This window comes from Macaca fascicularis, chromosome 16 (assembly GCF_037993035.2).
Source record: "Macaca fascicularis isolate 582-1 chromosome 16, T2T-MFA8v1.1".
Lineage (NCBI taxonomy): Eukaryota > Metazoa > Chordata > Mammalia > Primates > Cercopithecidae > Macaca > Macaca fascicularis.
The window spans coordinates 87,937,864-87,958,972 of record NC_088390.1 but is presented as its reverse complement, the minus strand read 5'-3'; the positions used below and the strand labels follow the sequence as shown (position 1 = coordinate 87,958,972).

The following is a 21,109-nucleotide window of genomic DNA, read 5'->3' as shown; positions in this document are numbered from 1 at the left end:
ACCCGCTCCTGCGTGCCCACCCTGCCCGCCGCGACCCGCTCCTGCGTGCCCACCCTGCCCGCCGCGCACCTCGGATCTGGTAGGCGCCGTCGCTGAAGCTCAGGTGGAAGACGTCGTAGACAGAGCGGTTGGTGTCCAGCTGGTTGGAGCCGCGGCGGTGGCAGACGAAGCCGTCCAGGCCGCGCAGCACCAGGATGGGCCGGTTGATGAGCTTGAGAGTGAACTCCTCGTCTTTGCCTGGCAGGGAGAGCGTCTGCTGCGCTGCCGCCCCCGCCACCTTCCCTGTCCAGGCCGGGGGGGGGGCCTGGGAAGCGCCACACCTGGACTTAGGGGCCCAGGCCTGCCATTGCCTCATGTGCGGCCTTGGCAAGGTTCCCGGCAGCGGAGAAAAGGCCTAGGAGGTTCCCGGCAGCGGAGGAAAGGACACTCCCCTAAGGGCCTAACTGTTTCCCTTGCCAAGACGGTTATCTTGACTAGCAAGTGTGACTCCGTGACAGCAGCCGTTCCACGGGCTAGGGAGGGTCCAGCTCTCGGTGGAGATGGGGTGTCTGGGCAGGTGCTGTCCCTGGGTGGAGACAGCCCCTGCCCCAGTCCCTGGCAGGCAGAGTGCTCACCCACAAAATCGCTGATGGCCGCCAACTGCCCATTCTTCTTCATGCACACGTAGCGCCCATTGCTAGCTTTGAGTGCCACCCGCCGGCCGCGCCACTCCATCTCAAACATGGTGTTGGCGGAACTGGAGGGAGCAGCGAAAGGTCTCCTCAGGACAGCAGGAGATGGGGGTGCAGGGTAACTCTTCCCTATCCTCCTCAGGTTCCAAGGAGTGGAACAGGAGTCTGCCTTACACTGACACACCCGCCACCATCAGGAGCTACCTGGCCCCAGTGGGCTTTCCTCTCTGAGCTGCCACGGCAGTCCTCACGGCCGAAGCAGTGATGGTGGCGGAAGTGATGGTGCAGGTGATGGGAATGGTGATGGGGATACAGATAGGGATGGAGATGGGGATGGAGATGGGGATGGGGATGGAGATGGGGATGATGGTGGAGATGATGGGGATGGGGATGGAGATGGGGATGGAGATGGGGATGATGGTGGAGATGATGGGGATGGGGATGGAGATGGGGATGGTGGTGGGGATGGAGATGGGGATGGTGGTGGGGATGGAGATGGGGATGGTGGTGGGGATGGAGATGGGGATGATGGTGGAGATGATGGGGATGGGGATGGTGGTGGAGATGGTGGATAGTGATGGTAGAGATGGAGATGATGGTCATGGGGATGGCGATGATGGTGGGGATGGTGATGGTGGTAACGGGCATGTTGGAGGAGGGAGGGATGTGTGCACTCACACTTGTGTGGCTGTGGCCTGAATGCCCCCATGGGTGACCAGGGTCCAGTAGCCCCCAGTGCTGGAATAGAAGGTGCACTTCTTTGTCTCCTGGTCAATTTGCATCAGGAAGGTCTCATGGTCTAGTTCATCATCCTGATTGGCTGAGACGTTGACCCCTGGAGGGAGGAGATGGGGAAGCCCCTCACGCCTCTCCTGGGTAGGGAGCAGGGGATGGGGGCATGCTTTTGGGGGCACCCCTGAAGCCAGAGGGGTCTCATCTAGAAATCTCTTGACTTGAGAAGATTTGGAAGGCACCTCTCAGAGAGCCTGGGAACCCTGCCCCAGGGCCATGTGTGCCATCTGTGGACCCTGCACACTGTCCCCAAGGGAGCCGTGACCTCCCTCCACACCCCCAGGAGCCAGGCCCTTCTGCTTGGCACAGCCCCCACTCTCTGCTAATCAGTAATCAGCTGGTAATCTCCTTGCCCTGCTCTCTTGACCCAGGGCTTACACCAGCCTCTATTTATAATTCACCCTAAGCTGCTGGGTGGGCACAGGCAGGACCTAACGATGGGGATGGTGGGGATGGGGATGGTGATGGGGGCACCCCTGGGCACCAGGCAGGGGCTGGTCCCTGTCACCTCTGCAGAAGCCCCAACCATCTGTGCTTGGTCTCCCGGGACCCCTGGGGGAGGACAAGACTGCCCTGGGCTCCATCTGGGGTTCCTGTGAGGGGATGGAGGGGCACCCATGCCCAGCATGGGGACAGCAGACACCAGAGCCTCCCCAGGATCTTCTGTGAACTGAGTCCCTGGCTCCTCCCACAAGCCACCTCCCTGTTTCCATGGCAACTGGCCACTGGGAGTGATGTATCAAATTGCGGAGCCCCCCACGAGGCCCAGGGACTCTGGTGGCCTGTCCAGCTGGGGACTGGGAGGGAGTGGTGGGCAGAGCCCCACAGGGCCTAAGGGTGGGGCCAGATCCCATCCCACTCTGTCCCCAGGGGAGAGGGCACCAGGCTATGACTGTGCCAGAGAGCTTGGGATCTGTTCCCTTCTGAGAGCCCCAAAGCTGCCCCTCACACCCCAGGCTGGGGTCTCTCTCACATTCACCACTGATCAGATGCAGAGGAGCGCCCAGCATGTCCCCTGCACTGTGGCCGAGCATTCGTGCCAGCACCCCACTGCCACCAGCTCTATATCCTGGCAAATACTGAGCTAAGAGCAGCTGTCTGGGCCCAGTGGAGGGCAACACTGACATAGTGCCCAGGGGTAGCAGGACCCCTCAGGAGGAGGGGCCCATGAGGGGCGTGGGAACGCCGTCCCTGCGGGCACTGAAGGAAGAGTAGGGGTAAAGCCACAGCATCGCAGGGCTGCCCCCGCCACCGTGCCTCCCAGACCAGCACTTTGGTGTCCCTAGTGTTGCCCCCACACCTCCTTCAGACAGAATGCTGTCTGGGGCTGCCTTATTCAGCCATCTGCTTCCAGAGAAATGACCTCAAAATAGGAGAGGAGTGCAGCTGGCATTGGCCTGGGCAACACTGGTTTTACCCAACTCCAGAGGGGCTAGTTGAGCAGCTGGGGGACTCAGTTCTGGCCAATGAGCGTGAAGAAGTGTCTCCTAGGACTTAGGGGAGAAGTGTTCTTACTCCTGAGAGGACACAAGCAGAGCCAGTGCCTCTTTTTCCTCTGGACTTGGTCCTGCCTGGATGTGAGGCCTGGAATACCAGCAGCCACATTACGACCGTGAGGGCGTCAGGCTGAGGTCAGAGCTGACCCAGGAGAGTGGTTCAGCAAAGAAGTAAGAACAGAGGACCCCAGGGAAGCTGCTGAGCGGGTGATGGTGGCTGCCTGGGAACCCACCATGCCCAGGGCTCTGGACTCCCGTTTCAGATGATTATGTCACTGCTGGAGCCAGCCTGTGGCCAGTTTTCTGTTACTGGCAGCATCGGACACTGCCTGCCATGCTGTCTGCCGGCAGAAATGAGCAGGCTCTGGCTGATGCGGGGGGGGATACATGCAAGCCTGGGTGCTCACTCCCCTCCCAGGGGGAAGAGAGGCTTAGGGGCCGCCCAGCCAGGGAGATGCCTCGATGAAGGGCCTGCCATGTGGCCGCTCCACAGAGGCCGGGTGGGGGACACTATGGCACCTCCCACGCTGCAGCTGCCTTGGAAGCTGGGGGGTTCCATGCCCCAGGACTGAGATGCCACGTCCCACTCCCCACAGCACTGGCCGCCAATCCAGAGCCTGAAACACCTGGCGGCCATGTCCTCACCCTTGGCCCTGCGGAAGGCAGGGAGGTGAGTGGCGCTGCTTCCTGCTTGTAAAGTGGGAGATGGGAGCCAGTCTTGAGTAGGGGATTCTCCCCTCAAAAGGACAATGGGGTCAGATGCAGGGTGGTTGAGGATCAAGAGACTGAAAAATGGTCCATACAGTCCCCATCCCTCCACCACTCTTACTATCAGCACTTCTCCATCACCATCACCATCATCACCATCACCATCATCACCATTACTATCACCATCACCATCATCACCATCACCACCATCACCATCATCACCATCACCATCATCACCATCACCTTCATCATCACCATCAGCACCATCACCATCATCACCATCACCTTCATCACCATCATCATCACCATGATCACCATCACCATCATCACCATCACCTTCATCATCACCATCACCATCAGCTTCATCACCATCACCATCACCTTCATCACCTTCATCACCATCATCATCACCATCACCTTCATCATCACCATCACCATCATCACCATCACCATTAGCACCATCACCATCACCACCATCATCACCATCACCATCATCACCATCACCTTCATCATTACCATCACCATCAGCACCATCACCATTAGCATCATCACCATCACCACCATCACCATTACCATCATCACCATCACCACCATCACCATTACCATTATCACCATCACCACCATCACCATCATCGTCACCGCTGCCACCACATTGTCACCACCGCCCTCACCTCCACCTCCATGCCACCATCCACATCACACCACCAATGCCATGGCCACTGCCATGGCTGCCGCTTTGAGTCTGCTTCCCAAGCTGTCCACTTACAAATGGCTAAAGGTCCAGTGTCTTTGGCTCCCATGGAGGAAGCATTCTCACTACCACTGTCCCACTTACCCCCTTTAACCTCCTAAGGATGGCCACATGCCCGGGCCTAGGCCCAGGCCAGCAGGCATTGCAGCTGGACTGTGGGCTGTGATGGGAAGGAAGGGCCATGACCATGCATCCACAGTTGAACCCTCACTCCTGGGACCCTGTCACTGCTGGGATAGGCCCGAGGACACTGACTGCAGGTGCAGGACCCCATAGCCATGGCCAGGCTCCCCTCTCAGTGTGCAGGGTGGGGCCTCTGCTGTCTGGCCCCAGAGTATCCGTGTGCCCAGGGGGCCTGGACATTCGTCAGGGCAGGGGCTTGGTGGGCATCTGGGAGCTGCCAGGAGATAGGGGAGCTCTCCTTGCCCAGCTGATGCTGGTCTGGAGGGACCCGAGTTGGGAGAAGGAGCTCCATGCACCCGGCTCTCCCCACCTTGCCTCTTCAGACTACCTCAGATCCACTCTGGGGTGCATGGAGCCAGAAGCCCAGGTGGGTAGTGACTGCCCGGGCCAGGGCGTCTGCCTCAGAGCTCAGCTAGTGGGGAAGGAGGAACTGCTGGGGTTCACCCCACAGGCGGTGGAGGGAGTCACGCAGGGAGGCAACTGGTGACCCAGGAACTGGGGAGAGCCAGGCCATGCCCCACTGGGGGAGGGAGGTGCCTCCCCACCAGGAGCCCAGGCCCCGGGTGAGGCCGCTTGCCCACTGTGTCCTCCAGCACTGGAGCTGACCTTAAGCCCCCCAACTCCTGAGGACATGAGGCTCCACTGGTCAGGCACATGGTGGTGCCATCCCCGCCCTACCCTGGGCCCCTCCCCAACTTCCTTTAAAGTCCAGAAAATGCGGCCGAGTGCAGTGGCTCACGCCTATAATCCCAGCACTTTGGGAGGCCAAGGAGGGCGGATCACGAGATCAGGAGATCGGGATCATCCTAGCTAACATAGTGAAACCCTGTCTCTACTAAAAAATACAAAAAAATTAGCTGGGCGTTGTGCCGGGCGCTTGTAGTCCCAGCTCCTCGGGAGACTGAGACAGGAGAATGGCATGAACCCGGGAGGTGAAGTTTGCAGTGAGCCAAGATCACGCCACTGTGCTCCAGCCTGGGCGACAGAGCAAGACTCCCTCTCAAAAAATAAATAAAGTCCGGAAAATGGGGTGGAGGAAGAGAAGGGGAAATATGGGCCCCCCACAGCCTCCTGCCCACATGCCCCTCACGGCACCAGGTCAGGCCTCCTGCCCCTGCTGGGCACTGCCCATCGCCTGGCCCACACCTCTCCAGTCTCAGACTCTGCAGCTGCCCAGGGCTTGGCTGAGACATTCTCCAGCTATGCTGAGAAAGGCCAGGAACCCTTGCCTCTGACCCTGAAGCCACCACCCCTCAGTGGGGGTCCCCTGGACATGGCCAGAGGCCCACCCACCCGACCCTGAGTGGCCACACATGTCCCACATGGACCCCCAGCCCAGAACAAACATGCGAACACATAGACACGACGCCACTCCCCGTGAGACGCCCACGTCCTCTTTCCCGAAGCAGGGGGGTCCCAGCACCCCTCAGGGGGTCGCCACCTGCGCCCTCCTTACCTTGCCGCACAGAGACGTAGCGGTGGTTGGCAGCCACCAGCACCACCTGAGGGTGACTCTCCTCCAGGTCGAAGAGCTCGTCCTTGCTGGGCCGTGTGTTTCGGCCGGCCTTGAGGGTGCCAGCAGGCCCCACGGGTGCCAGGTAGCGGCCGTCGCAGTCCTTGAAGGCCAGCTTGCCCGCCTTGAACTCCAGCGTATAGCAGGCCCGGGGCTCTGGCTCCCAGACCAGGCGGCCGTCGCTGCGCAGGTAGCGGCTGTCACAGGACTTGAGGCAGTACTGTCGGCTCCGGAAGATGAGGGTGAGGAGGGCGTCCACGCCCCAGGGCTTGTCACCGTCCGCAGCCATCTCGTCCTCCTGTGGGCACAGGTGCACGTAGCGCCGCCGGCTCACGCTCAGCAGGTGGGCCTGCGGGTGGATGGCCAGGTGCACGGTCCACAGCTCGGCCGGGGAGATGGCTGTGGCAAAGCAGGACAGCTGGTCCTCGGTGCCTCCGAAGAAGCGGCCGTGCGGCTCTGACTGCAGCACCCAGCGACCATCTGGCTGCGGCAGGACCAGGAAGCGGCAGTCACGGCCCGGCTGCTCTGCCTCGCAGGCCACGCGCCCATCCTCTTCTGCCGACAGGTAGCGGCCCAGGTGGCTGCTGCGGAGCAGCACAGCCGACCCTTGTCCAGGGTCGGGCTCCAGCACCCAGGTCTGCTTCCTCTTGAGGCTGGGCGCCGAGGCATTGACCTTGAAGCCGAAGCTCTCGGCTGTCAAGTAGCGGTCAGTGTCGTTGACGAGGCCAAACTGGATCTTCAGCACCTGGTGCAGGCCGTTGGTCGGCATCTTCAGGCTGGCCGGGTCCCCGGAAGGGCCTGGGACGCTCCCTCTGAGTGCTCACGGCCCCCGCGGTCCCCCAGAACCCCAGGTCGGCTCAGCTGGCCCACGGCCCCCAGACCCAGCCGGCGTCATGGACCCCCTGTGTGCTCTGACCCGCCTGTGACCTGCGGCAGCAGCCTGGGAAGCTCTTAGAGGGCCCGCGGGCAGCAGAGGGCGGGCGGGGAGAGCGGATCAGAGATGTGCAGCTTAGGAGCAGTCCTTTTCATTACTCTGAGCTTGGATTTCAGCCACTCCTGGATTGCACAGAGTCCACAGCCTGAGGGCCCGCAGGGCTGGAGGGCAGGGTTGACCCCTGTTTCCTCACAGCGTAGGCCCAGCGCCCCTCTTCATGGCCCTGCACCTTTTGGCCTCTCTCGTTCCTGCCCACCTCCTCCAACCCCGTGTGGGCTCCCAGCCTGGGCCAGCCCTTCCCGATGTAGAGCTGCCCGGTGGAACGCTCACGGCTTGGCCGCAACCCGATCGCCGCGTGTACCCTCGGTGGCCGCCAGGCCCTCAGCCGGATCCAGTTACTGCTTCTCTGATTCCTGCTGCCAGGAGCACAGCAAGGACCCCACCCACAACTTACAGCCAGGTCATCTCCACCCCAGGCCAGCCTCTGGCCACGCTGCTCAGGCCCCAGAATGACGCGCACTGGACTGCCGCCCACACTGGAAGGTGGAACACAGTGGCCGTGCAGCCCTACAGGCAAGGGTCAGGGTCAGAGGCCCCAGTCTGGCCTGGCCCCGGCACACTCCTGTGCACTCTGAGCAAGTCGCTGGTCCTGAGGCTGCCCCTTCTTCTGCTGTGAGCTGGAGTGAAGCCAGCCTCACTTCACTTTGGAGTCTTTACGGATGTGCATCCAGGAGGCTGGTGGGATGCTGTCCACCCCATGCTCCCAGCGGTGACCCTTGGAATCTGGGAGAGGATGAAGGCCAGCAGGCTGGGAGAGACTGGAAGTGGTCACACCTGTCCCCAGCCCCTCCCTGCTCTGGGCTGCCTAGCTGCACCCCTTCCCCAGAGCCTGAGGGGCACTGGGCCCTGCTCACCGTGCCTGGCGCCCGCACCTGCCTCAGGGGCTCAGAGCCAAGTAGTGAAACCAGAGCTGCCCACCCTGGGCCAGGGCCAACCTGGTGTCCTCTTCCTCATAACAGCATGTGACCCTCAGATCTCCCTGGGGACTGGGAACAGGGGCCGCAGGGCACTTCCGGTCATGGCCTGGAGTCAATCCCCTGACCTCCTGGGCCCCCCGTCTCCTGAACGGCTATCATGGGGGTCCCCATATGGCAGGAGTCTAGCCAAAAGCAAGGGGCCTGGGCTGGGCACCTGTGGGCCCCAGAGATGGGCGGGGCCATGGTGGCAGACTGTGCACAGACTCAGGGACTCTTCCTCTGTCCTGTAAGCCCTGGATAGTAACCGTGCCAGGCACCTGCAGACACGGGAGGAAAAGGAACCTGTCCTCACTGTCCCCATGCTCAGGGCCCGGGTGGGGGCAGAGAGACTCCCACATTCAAATACCGCCTAGGGCACGGTGCACGCCACGACGCCAGGGCCTGGTCTTGCCTCTCCCTGTGCGCCAGCCTCATCCGCCTCTGTGATTCACACGCTTTTATGAGGCACCAACTATGTGCGAAACCAGGTCATGTGCCAGGCACCATCCTAGGAAGACGCAGTCTGGGGTTACACCCCCTCCCCAGAGACGATGCCCACACACTCTCTCCCACAGTTTCAAGGGAACTGAGGACCCAGGCCTAGCACCGATGCCAGGGAAGTATCTCTGGATTAGGGGCACAAGCTGGGGTGCTGCCTGCACTTCAATTTCCCATTGGATCTTTTTTTAAACTTTTTTTCTTGAAACAGGGTCTCGTTCTTCGCCCAAACTGGAGTCCAGTGGCACAATCTTGGCTCACTGCTACCTTCGAGCTCAAGCAATCCTCCTGCCTCAGCCTCCCAAGTAGCTGGGACTACAGGCACTTGCCACCATGCCCGGCTAATGTTTGTATTTTTAGTAGAGATGGGGTTTCACTATGTTGCCCAGGCTGGTCTCGAACTCCTGAGTTCAAGTGATCTGCCCGCCTCGGCCTCTGAAAGTGTTGGGATTACAGGCATAGCCACTGTGCCCAGCCTCCCGTTGGATTGTGAGGGCACAGCTCAGTTGGTCTGTGAGTCGTAGGGGACACTGGAGGGGCAGCTGTGCTCATGGTCCCCCCGCCTCAGACACAGACACAGACACCGGCTTCACCTCCACTCCCCAACGCCCAGCCAGGCTGTGAAGGAGCCCAGGCGGCCTGTCCCTCTGATTGGCATGACGGCCTCATTAACACTGCCTGGGCTGGCAGGGTGCTTAGGCATCGGGTGCCCAGCGGGAGGACGCCTGGCCGCCAGGTGCTAAGTGGGCCTGGCTCTGGGCAGCCTCTCAGTGGCAGAGCCAGGAATGATGGCGGCCTCTCAGTTCTGGGGCCTCACAGCTCCACCTTGGGTGGGGCTGCCTGGAACTGACCCAGGTGTGTGAGCTCAGGGGGACTTTCAGGCCCCAGGGGAGGGCGACTAAAGGGTGGGTGCCTGGGCTGGGCTTCCTTGGAGGGACACCGTTGGCAAGGATTCCAGCCCCTCCTGCCTCCACCTCAGGACCCCAGACTCTTGCCCAGCCACCTGCTAGGACTGTTTCCTCTGGATCCGCAGCAAGGTTTCTGGCACACAGCAGGTACTTAATAAGTGCCTGAGATTGTTGGATGTGGGGAGTCTGGTTCTTTATTATTATTTTTTCAGACGGAGTCTCACACTGTCACCCAGGCTGGAGTGTAATGGTGCAATCTTGGTTCACTGTAACCTCTGTCTCCCTGGTTCATGCGATTCTCCTGCCTCGGCCTCCCGAGTTGCTGGGATTACAGGCGCCCACCACCATACCCAGCTAATATTTTGTATTTTTCAGTAGAGACGGGGTTTCATTATGTTGGCCAGACTGGTCTCGAACTCCTGACCTCATAATCTGGCCTCCTCAGCCTCCCAAAGTGCTGGGATTACAGCCATGAACCACTGGGGACAGCCTTTTTTTTTTTTTTTTTTCTTTTGAGACGGAGTCTTGCTCTGTCGCCCAGGCTGGAGTGCAGTGGTATGATCTCGGCTCACTGCAAGCTCCGCCTCCTGGGTTCACGCCATTCTCCTGCCTCAGCCTCTGAGTAGCTGGGATTACAGGTGTGTGCCACCATGCCCGGCTAATTTTTGTATTTTTAGTAGAGATGGGGTTTCACCATGTTGGCTAGGCTCATCTTGAACACCTGACCTCAGGTGATCCACCTGCCTCGGCTTCCCAAAGTGCTGGGATTACAGGCGTGAGCCACAGTGCCTGGCTGTCTGGTTCTTTTTTATTTATTTTAGAGACAGGGTTTTGTTCTGTCACCCAGGCTGGAGTGCAGTGGTGCTATCTTGGCCAATGGCAGCCCGACTTCCTCGGCTCAGGGGATCCTCCCACCTTGACCTCCTGAGTAGCTGGGACCCCAGCACAGGGCCGGGTTCTTGTGTGATGGACTGAGCCTCTGCCAATGGGTGCAGCGTCATGCATGTGTACGAGTGTGGTGTGCATGTGTGTGAAGGTGCTCATGGACGAGGGTGGGCAAAGGTTGCCAGCAGGGCCAGCTGCTGGGCCAGCTCTGGACCCTGGGAGTGTCATCCTGGATCCCAGCCTGAGAGCCCACTCAGGGCTGCCCAGCAGGGAGCCCAGGTTGTACACTGCCCAAGGGAGGCTGTTTCCAGGGTCCCACTCATACTCCAGACATACGCAACTCAAAAGAGCATGTGGTGGGCTGGGGCGCTTTAGCCCCCCGCAGCGTTCTCAGGCAACAGGGAGCACCCCTCCCACTGACCCCCACCAAGCCCTGTGGTCACACCTCCAGAGGTGCCATGCAACCACTCACAGGGGGTACACACGCACCTGCCACCCTGACCTGTGCGGGCTGCACTGTGGGGAGAGCTCCACGCCCCACCCTCACCCACCTCGGACGCTGGTGGGTGGAAGCCCACGCCCAGTGAGGCCAAAGCTGAGGTCTGCACCTAGGAGGGGGTGCCTGGTCCTGGTGGCCACTGAGAGGCTGTTTGGGGTAGCAGTACCCCCAATCCCCTGGTCCAGGGAGCAGCCAGCTGTGACAGCCTTCCTGGCCTCGCCTGAGCCCAGAGGACAAGGAGTGCCTCAGCCATCAGAATCCCCCGACAGCCTCCCCTGAGGCCCGAGCCTCAGCCTCCATCCCTCTCAGTGCGAGGCCAGCTAGGGCAGGACCAGGAAGCCATGCGCCCCCACCGGCCCCTGGTGTCCACCCTCAGGTTTCCTGAGAGCCCTCAGGACATCGTTCCCTTTCTGAGGTGCCGGTGGACGGGCAGTCCTGGCGCCGCAGGGTCCCCCTTCCCCTCCCTCTCACCCAGTTGGCCCCTCTGGTGCTACAAGGGGAAGGACCCCAGCCCCTCCCCCCGCCATGCCTAGACCACTGATCCTGGATGCTAGAGCCCAGCCTGGGCTCCTGCTGGCACGCTGTCTGCTGCCATGGTGACCGGGCACGTGCTCCAGGCTGGGTGCCCTGCAGTGCTGGTGCTGGTGGTGTGAGCTGGCACAGGCCTGCCTGTGTGCAGCTGGGGGAGAGGTCGCTCCTCACCCTGCTGGCCTGAAGCCCTGGAAACTGGGACATGGAGCCCTGGGGCAGCCCCACGGCTGCGGACCATGCCTTTCCCGGGCCAGCAGCACCTGCAGCCCTCCCTGCAGGCATCGGAGGAGCCCCTGCCTCAGTGCCAGGCCCTGACTGCTGCCACTCCTGTTGGCATCCCTGTCTCCAGTGATTCCCAGGTACTCCACCCTCCTCCTCGTCCCCGTGCCAAGCCCCTGCCCAGGCTCTGTTGTCCCCTTGGCCCTGCAGCCAGGTGAGGGCCACCCTGTTGGGCACACCGTGCCTTGATGTCCTCACTGCTGGCCCAGCACCCCAAGTCCCAGGGGCCCAGCCCCAGGTGTTGTTCCTGAGAACAGACCTGCAGCCTGGCGACCTCATGATTTTTTCATGGCTGAGCTATCGGCTCTGCTGCAGTTCCACTTACACGGGCAAGGGGGCCGCACTTCTCTTTCTCTGGCCTGGGTTGGTTTACTGAGGCCGGGTTTAGGGTGACAGGCTCCATAGGCAAGGCAGGGGGCAGGGCAGGGCTGGAATGAAGAGCTTGGGGAGGGGCTCTCCAGCGTGGCTGCCTGCCTGCTCCGAGAGAACCCCCCTCCCTCCCCCTCCCCGCAGGCAGCTTCCTGAATTGTAGTTGGGGTTCATGGCTTGGTGCTCTGGAGCCTCCCCTTGGAACCCTCAGGGCGGACAGCCCACGCAGTCTCCTGGCTTTTGTCTTCTGTGAAATCATAAGGTGCTGGTGGGGGGCTGTGCCTGGAAGGGGAGGGGAGGAAGAGCACCTGGCAGGGGACCCTAGGCCTTGCCAGAAAACTCCGGACCCCAGCAAGGACAAAAGTCCCCAAAGGGACCCTGAGGGCAGAAGCAAAGGTGTCTTGACAAGCCCAGATGCCCCACAACCACTGGGGCGATGGAGCCTGCGACCCCTGAGCCCCAGGACCTTTGCACATGCGGGGGTCAGGAGGGGTGTTCATGAAGACCCCATGAGCCCCTGGCTGCTTGGGGCTTAGAGTGACCAACAGATCAACTTTCAGAAAAGAGATGGCTCTTTACAGCCCAGCTGGACTTACACACAGGTGCACACCACGGACATGGACACCTGGCGTGGACGAGCCCACAGCTCTGCAGGTGGCAGCCTTTGCCCAGTCCCTGTCCACCTGCATCTAGACACAGGCCCGCATATGCCCTGCCCACGTGTAATGCCACATCCACCTGCAAGTCCAGTCGTGCAAGAACCCACCATCACAGGCACTCAGGGAGTACCTACTGTGTGCCGGGAACCGTGCTGGAGAAAGGCAAGGAATTAACTCTACCTCTGACTTCTGGGACCAAACAGAAATGGACCATTTATCACTCTACAGTGAGAAGGGCTCTGCACGTGGCCACCATCGTGGTGTCACCCAGCTCACAGAAGAAAACATCCTTGTTCTTAGCAAACACACACTGAAATAGTAAGGGCATCGTGCCTGAAACCTGCTTCCAAAGGGTTCAGAAATAGAAGGAGAATGATCAGCAAATGTGTCAAGATGTTTAAAACTAGTTAAGTTCGAAATTTCAAAACAAAGGCTGGGTGCGGTGGCTCACACTTATAATCCCAGCACTTTGGGAGGCCAAGGCAGGTGAACTGCTTGAGCCCAGGAGTTCAAGGCCAGCTTGGATAACATGGCAAAAATCTATGTCTCTGGGAAGATCGCTTGAGCCTGGGAGGTCAAGGTTACAGTGAGCTGAGACAGTGCCAATGCACTCCAGCCTGGATGACAGAGTAAGACCTTGTCTCAAAAAAACAAACAAAGAAACAAACCAGGCGCGGTAGCTCATGCCTGTAATCCCAGCACTTTGGGAGGCCAAGGCAGGCAGATCACCTGAGGTCGGGAGTTCGAGACCAGCCTGACCAACATGGAGAAACCTCGTCTCTATTAAAAATACAAAAATTAGCTGGGCATGGTGGCACATGCTTGTAATCCCAGCTACTAGAGAGGCTGAGGCAGAAGAATCGCTTGAACCTGGGAGGTGGAGGTTGCAGTGAGCTGAGATCGCGCCATTGCACTCCAGCCTGGGCAACAAGAGGGAAACTCCGTCTCAAAAAAAAAAAAAAAAAAAAAAAAAATCAAAAGGTTAAAAACCATAATAAATAAAATGAAAAATTCCCCTGAAGGCCGGGCGCGGTGGCTCAAGCCTGTAATCCCAGCACTTTGGGAGGCCGAGACGGGCGGATCACGAGGTCAGGAGATCGAGACCATCCTGGCTAACACGGTGAAACCCCGTCTCTACTAAAAAATACAAAAAACTAGCCGGGCGAGGTGGCAGGCGCCTGTAGTCCCAGCTACTCGGGAGGCTGAGGCAGGAGAATGGCGTAAACCCGGGAGGCGGAGCTTGCAGTGAGCCGAGATCGCGCCACTGCACTCCAGCCTGGGTGACAGAGCCAGACTCCGTCTCAAAAAAAAAAAAAAAAAAGAAAAAGAAAAATTCCCCTGACGGGTTAGAAGTCAAGGAAATATCCCAGAAAGTTTAAAAACAGAGACAGAAGAAAAAACTGGAATATTAGAGAATAAATCCAGAAGGTATAACGCCCAATTAACAGAAATCCCAAAACAGAAGAACAGAAAACAAAACAAAGAAATTGTAAAAGAAATAATACAAGAAAATTACCAAGAACAGGGCCTAGGAAGTAGCCAAGACAATGAATGCAAAAGCATCACCAGGGATATTAAGCAATTTTAGATCAGCAAGGAAAAGCCTGAAGGCTCTTAGAGAAACACAAAACCTGGACTCTGGATCAGGAATCCAGTGACATTCATTTCTCATCAGCAGCAGTGCCAGCAAGAGACAGGAGCTAAGCCTTCAAAATCCCAGGCCAGTTCTCAACTTGCAATTCCATCCCTCACCAAACTGCCAGTTCCAGGGGTGTGAGCTCAAAGCACTTGCCGATATGCAAACTCAACACTGACTCGGGGGCTCACCTTCCCAGCTCGGTGATGCCCCCAAAGGATGCCTTGTCCTAAGGACTGGAGGAAATGGGGCCTGCCAAGGTGCTGGACACAGTTAACCTTCAAGAGAGCCCAAGGTGTGTGTGGGTGGGTGGGGGCCAGGCATAGGGGGCTCCCTAGGGTGATTCCCTCCCACAGACCAAGTGGACACATGGGTTGGGCCAACCGCTATCCTTCCCTAGTCATGATGTGACCCCAGCTCGGGCCTCTCCACCTTCAGGGTCACCTCCTGCGTCTGTCTTCTCCCCCCGCCCCTCCCGCAAGACTTCCTGTGTCCCCACGGCTCCAGGGGGAAGTGTGACTGCCCTGGTGAGGCACTGGACATCCCCTATCAGGCAGTGCCCTCTCTTACTTTCCTGAAGCCAGCCCAGCCCCCTTGGGGCACAGCTCTGGGGAGGTCCCTGCCAAGGCCTGGCCCAGTCCTGGGAAAGCAGGAGAAGCCTCTGTCCCCAGCAGGGGTGTGTAGTGAGAGCTCTGAGTCCCCCCGCTCCAGCCCTGGAAGGAGCCACCTTTTTCTGCTGTGTGGCCTCCAACCAGCCTCTCAGCCCCTCCCTTTCCTTTTCTGGAAGTGGTGGTTAGCAGGGGCCATCTGCTGGGGGAGCAGAGCGCCGGATCAACGCCCGCACCCGGGGCCAGGGTCCTCGTGTTGGGGCCCTCTGTGGCTGCCTTCTGTCCCTGGTCACCGGCGGGACCTCGGACATCTGGGGTGGGCAGTGAGTGGAGGCTCGGGCCACCTCCTCATCCACTGCCCTGGGTGACCCCATCCCACCTTTCCGCGTCAGCCCTGGCTGAGGTCACCGGCCGCTCCCCGGGCAGCCCTGCCTCCGTCACCGTCGGGTGTGCGGCGGTGACTCAGCGGCCGGCCCCGCCCAGTGGCCGGAGGGAGGAGCGGGGGTCCCTCCTGGCGCTCTGGGCAAGCGCGGGCTCCGGCAGCGCGGCAGGTGCGGCCTCGCGGCGATAGCGGGACCCACCTGGCGGCCCACGGGGGAACAACACCGGCCCGCCATTCCCGGCCTTCCCGCCGGGCCCACTCCACGGGCGCTATCTCCCGGCCCCGGGCCTCCGAGCGCGTGGTCCTGGGGGTGCGTCCCCGCTGCCAGACAGTGCTCGGCAGGGGAGGTGCGTGCTGAGTGCGGGTCCTGAGCCCACCCGAAGCCCCGGTGCCGCGTCCCCGGCGGAGTGCGCGGAGCTGAGGCCCAGGCCCGCGCCCTGCGAGCACCTGGGGGTCAGGAAAGGCCGACTGTGTGGGGAGGGGACGCAGCAACTGGCGGGCCGGGCGCTGCAAGGGGCGCGAGACGACGTGCAGCCGGGCTGGACCGCCGCGACCCCACACCAAGTTAGGGCATGCAGCCCTGGGCCCGGCCTGAGAGACAGCCCGAGGTTCACCTTGCCCGAACGCAGACCCGCTCAAGTCCCAGCTTCCCGGGCTGGGACGGGCAGGGCGGCCACGCAGTGCCGGCCCCCCAGCCACACCCGCCCTGCTGTGCCGCCCCCGCGGCGCGCTGGGGAAGGAGGACGCGATTAAGGCTCGGATACCCTGACCAGAGTCCGGGCTTGACCCCCGGCACCCTCCATTCTCCGCATACCAAAGGCAGCCCTTGGGACAGAGCGCCCACAGCAGTGGCCTCTTGCCCTTGTCCCGCCCTGACCCGCTTTCCCCCCTTCCGCGTGGCGCCAGCCGTCCCGCGAGTGGGGACACCTGGCGAGGCCCTGACCTAGTCATTGTGCAGAGCTCTTCGGGCGAGCTGCAGGCCAGAGCAGGTGGTGCTGGACGGGTTAAACACGATTCCCCCACCTCGGTGCCTCGTGCACCCTGGTCAAGACAGCCGCTCCCTGGCCTGCTGCCGCGGGGAGAGCTGGAGGAGCTGACCAGCTGGGCGGCAGGGGAGGGTCCGTGGGGAGAGTCAGCAAAAACGACCCCCTCCCTTCCAGCGCTAGAGTCACAGCCCCTTCCACGTTTTTGAGATAAGGAGACAGCTCCGAATGGGCCTGGCCTTCCTCTCCCCCTCCCTCTCTATTTCACCCCTATTTGGGCTTCCTGCACAAGCAGCTGCGGGGCGGGTGCTATGCCAGGTACGGGGGCACCAGCTTCACTGTGGAGGTACAAGGATGCTGTGCCCCGAGAACCAATGCTCTAGGGCAGACGGTGGGTGAAACAAGCTCATAATCAATGGGAGTTGAGAGGTTGTGGGTGGCATGGGGGCCTGCCAGGAGGCAGCCAGTGGGAGAGCTTTGGGGGCAGAGGAACAGCTAGGCGGTGGTCAGGGAGCTGAAGGAGTGGAGGGACAGGCAGTGCCCACTCTGTGGGCCTCCAGCACCAGGGGAAGAGGCTTAGAGCCTACCCGCAGGCAGCAGGTAGCCTTGGGAGCAGCAGGGATTTGGGACATGGGGATTGATTGTGGAAGCTCAGGCCCTGGGGTGGGAAGGGTTGCAGGATGCGCACTGCCAGGGAGCAGGCATGACCACATGAGGCAGGCTGTGGCCTGGGAGGGGGTTTCTGGCTTTAGCCCTGTGAAGAGGGTGGGGGCTTCTTGGTTTCATCTCCGCTTCTGGCTCCTCCCCTGCGATCTGTGACCGCAGCTAGGAACCACCCTGAGGGGAAACACAAACTTCAGGCTGAGGGGGCAGGAGCTCCTGGGGTGGGGCCCACAATGGCCAGGTGGAGAGCAGACCCTCCCCACTCCATGCGTCTCCAGGAGGCCAGAGGGGACTGAGGCCTGGGGAAAGGAGCCTTCTTCTTGGGCCCATCGGAGGGTCACAGCGGGGCCTGGGGCTATGCCCTTAGGAACGGAGGGAGGAGCGGGTGCCCCGTCTCAGGTTTCACACTCGACACACGGAGGCGCTGAGCACGTCTTACTCATCACCAAAAACTGAACCCCTGGGCATCAGGCAAGAAGCCTGGGGGGTTTGCTGGGCTGCCTGACGGCCTCCTGTCCCCAGACTTCTTGTCCACACAGGAGGGCAAGCAGCCTCAGAGCCCCTGATGGGCCACACATCTCACATCGCTGACCCCTCTCCTCTTTTTTTGACAGGAAATGGGGTAGAGAGGTCACATGGCAGGCACAAGGCTGAGCCGGGCCCAGAACCCGGGTGTCCAGCTCCCAGCTCAGGGCTCTTCCAGGGGCCTCCTTGGTTCCTGCTGCACAGCTGGGATGGGGAGCCTCAGGTAAACTGCAGTGGGAATCCTGTCTCCAGAAGGCCTGGAGCAGCAGGGGTGGGGTGGGGCAGGGGGGTAGGGTTGAGGGACTCTAGGCCTGAGTGTCCAGTGACTCTGCAGGGGTGGGGGCGGGGGGACGGCCGGCTGAGCCTTCCGGGCTTCAGTCTGCGCAGTGGGGCAGGAGAACCAAGCCCCAAGCTGGGCACCAGCCAGGAGACGGAAGCGTGGGACCCTGGGCTTGTTCCTTGAGCCAAAACTCAGAGGCAGCCAGGCCGAGCTGCAGGAAACCAGCCTTGCCCTCCGGGACCAGCCTTGGGACCACTGTTCCTGAAGAGGCAGAGCCCACTCCAGGCCTGCCCGAGGGAGCCAGCCAGGCCCTGGAAAGAGCTTCAGGAAACAGGGCCATCATCTTGTACTTGATCTATCCAAAACAGTGCGGGAGAACAGGGAGGTGAGCTGAGAGTAGGTAAGCTTTGCTTGCCTTGGATTCAAGTTAGCTTTTTATTATGGGATAACTTTAGACTTACAGAAAAGTTGCAAAGACAGTAGGAAGGTTCCCCAATGCTCTACTCCCAGTGTCCCCTAACCTGGCATCTTACAGGGTCATAGGACAACTGGCATAACTGAGAGATTAACCTTAATACGACCAAACTCGAGGCTTTGGGTTTTGCTAGTTCTTCCACCACTGTTCCTTTTTCTGTTCAGGGTCCATCGTTTCATTTAGTGGGAGAAGATGACACATTCCAGGCTGGGCAAGGTGGCTCACGCCTGTCATCCCAGCACTTTGGAAGGCCTAGGCGAGTGGATCACTTGAAACCCTGTCTCCACCAAAAATGCAAAAATTAGCCAGGCGTGGTGGTGCATGCCTGTAGTCTCAGCTATTGGGGAGGCTAAGGCCCGAGAATCGCTTGAATCCCGAGACAGAGGTTGCAGGTAGCCAAGATCACGCCACTGCACTCCAGCCTGGGCGACAGAGTGAGACTGTCTCAAAAATAAAATAAAATGGCTGGGCGCGGTGGCTCAAGCCTGTAATCCCAGCACTTTGGGAGGGCGAGACGGGCGGATCACGAGGTCAGGAAATCGAGACCATCCTGGCTAACACGGTGAAACCCCGTCTCTACTAAAAATACAAAAAATTAGCCGGGCGAGGTGGCGAGCGCCTGTAGTCCTAGCTACTCGGGAGGCTGAGGCAGGAGAATGGCGTAAACCCGGGAGGCGGAGCTTGCAGTGAGCCGGCCACTGCACTCCAGCCTGGGCGACAGAGCGAGACTCCGTCTCAAAAATAAATAAATAAATAAAATAAAATGGCGGTGGGGACTGGGGGGCCCTGTCAACAGGTGTGGAGGTGACCCACAGTCCAGGGGCTGAGCTGGTGCAGAGGAAAGAACAGAGCAAGGACCTAGAGGTGGGGCAGTGCAAGCCGTGGGGGGCGCAGGCCCTGGATTAAGTTTCAGCTCTGCCACACCTCCCTGGGCCACTGTTGTCGTATCCACTAAATGGGCCGAAACAAATAAGACACAACAAGTTCATAATAAAAACCACCAAAGCCAGCACTGGACTAGCAAAGAACAATCACATCGCTTCTCTGAGCCCCAAGTCTCCCTTCCGGAAATGCAAAGGACACACCCACCTCTGGCGGAAGTGCAGCTGCTGACTCTCCCGGCTCGGCGGCCGCCCAGCTCCCCCCAGTTCCATCCATGCGGTCCCCTCCCCAGGCCCAGCTGCCCGGCCCTCTCCGGCACTGGTTCCAGAAGGGTGGTGGTGGCCACCCTGCGCCACCGGCTTCCCAGAGCATAGCCCAGGACGGCCCTGGCGCGACCTTGGGCGAGACCCCGCTGCAAAACAGAAAAATCACAGCGCGCGGTCCGGCCCCCTGCGCCCCGTGGGCTCCAGGCCTCGCCCTGCCCGCTCCGGCTGCCCGCCCGCTTCCCAGGGGCAGGCAGCCCCGCATCCCCCGCCGCCCTCGGCCCCGGGTCTCCCCAGGCTCCGAGGCCCCCCACGCCCGGCTCCCGCCCCAACCCCTCGGAGGCGCCCGGCCACTCCAGCGCCCCGGGGCTGCCCCGCCGCCGCCCCTTTGTCCCGCGCGCCAATCGGCGGCCTCCTTGACTAAATAAGGCCAGGAGCGCCGGGCGGGCGCCCCCCGTCCGTTACTTCCGCCCCCCGCCCGCCGTGACTCAGGGCCGGCGGCGGGCGGGGACGGCGCTGCCCCGGGCCGGGCTTCCCGGCGGCGGCGGGCGGGGCTCCGGCGGCGCCGAAATTGCCAAATATGGCCGCGCCGCCGCCCCCCGCCGCACACCTGGGCCGCACCTTGACCCCCGCCGCGTCACGCGGCCGCAGAGGAGGAAGTCGCTCCCCGCCCCCCGCCTGGGGCGGCGCCCCCTCCCCACCCCTCCCTGCGGCTCAGGCCCTGGGGGTGGCGGGGAACCCCGGGGTCTCGAGGCGCCAGCCCCGCCCCCATGACCCTGGCCGCCTCGGGTCCGCAAAGTGGGGTAGAAGGGTGGGGGACGGGGACTCGCGCCCGGGGCCGGCGCCTCCCCGCACTTCCCAGACAAAGGAGCTTCGGAGGAGGCCGGAGGCCGGGAGGGGCAAGCTATTGCCCACCCGCTCCGTGTACCACGATGGGGCACGTCGCATCTTGGGACCCCCCCCAAGTGGAAGTCCCCACCCGGGGATCGAGCAGGCTGTGTGGTTCTGACCAGGGACGCGACTCCGTGTGGGTTTGTTGGAGGCCCAGCCCCGGCTTCGCCACGGGAGGGAACACACCTGACATCCTTGCCCGGGTCCCCGGAGAGTCTGGGCCTGGAGAGCTCAGTACCCGCGGGAGGCCTGGGGCACGGGGACCTTAGGCACGGGGCTCGGCGTCCGGGGTGACTGCAGCCCGCAGGTGGGCTGGGCGGGCCGCCGTGCCTGACTCGCTGTTCTCACTCCCAAACACGGGGTCGCGAGCTAACCTTGCAGGGCTCGGCACTCCGCGTGGGGACCCTGGCCCCGTCCCCCAGCCTGTCGAGTCAAGCTGAACGCCCCGCGACCTCGGGCGAGTCCGTCGCCTCACTGCGCGGCCTGACTGCCACCCCTCCGCGGCCGGCGCTCCAACCCTGAAAATTCCAGCGGTGCACAAGGAAGCTGTAGTGCCGGGCGCCTCTCGGGGTGTGTAACCAAAGCACCGGCGCCGCTCCGGGCAAGGAGTGAGCGCCCCGAACCAGCCAGTGCCTAAACCCACGCAGCCCTGACCCCTGCCCTTAATTAGCATCATAAAAAGACGAGGGGATCCCCCCGACCGTCCGAGACTGCGGAGCCGACCTTCAAGAAAGTCAGGGTTCCCGTTGTCTACCTCAGTTTCCCTATGATGTCTACAGGTGACCAGAATGAAACAAAGGCCTCGCTCCACACCACTTCCTCAACACAC

General features: G+C 61.3%; 1 protein-coding gene and 1 long non-coding RNA gene across 5 annotated transcripts in view; one reads left to right on the top strand and one right to left on the bottom strand.

Moving 5' to 3' along the window:
• The window catches only part of FSCN2 (fascin actin-bundling protein 2, retinal), a 24,923-nt gene extending 3,814 nt beyond the window's left edge, over nucleotides 1-21,109 (bottom strand). Inside the window, exons 1-6 of one of the 4 annotated variants that reach the window (XM_074020921.1) lie at nucleotides 21,035-21,109; nucleotides 20,655-20,798; nucleotides 6,058-7,831; nucleotides 1,350-1,506; nucleotides 615-736; nucleotides 70-237 (exon numbers count right to left, since the gene is read on the bottom strand). In XM_074020921.1, coding sequence (XP_073877022.1) covers nucleotides 70-237; nucleotides 615-736; nucleotides 1,350-1,506; nucleotides 6,058-6,883 — 1,273 coding nt within the window. In that variant the 5' untranslated portion in view covers nucleotides 6,884-7,831; nucleotides 20,655-20,798; nucleotides 21,035-21,109. Of the gene's footprint in view, nucleotides 1-69; nucleotides 238-516; nucleotides 737-1,349; nucleotides 1,507-6,057; nucleotides 7,832-20,654 lie in introns of those variants that run through there. The other 3 variants (XR_012426338.1, XM_074020922.1, XM_074020923.1) reach the window with 3 other exon arrangements.
• LOC141408869 (uncharacterized) lies at nucleotides 256-480 on the top strand. The gene is made up of 2 exons (XR_012426339.1): nucleotides 256-371; nucleotides 402-480. It is a non-coding gene; the product is annotated as an uncharacterized lncRNA (long non-coding RNA).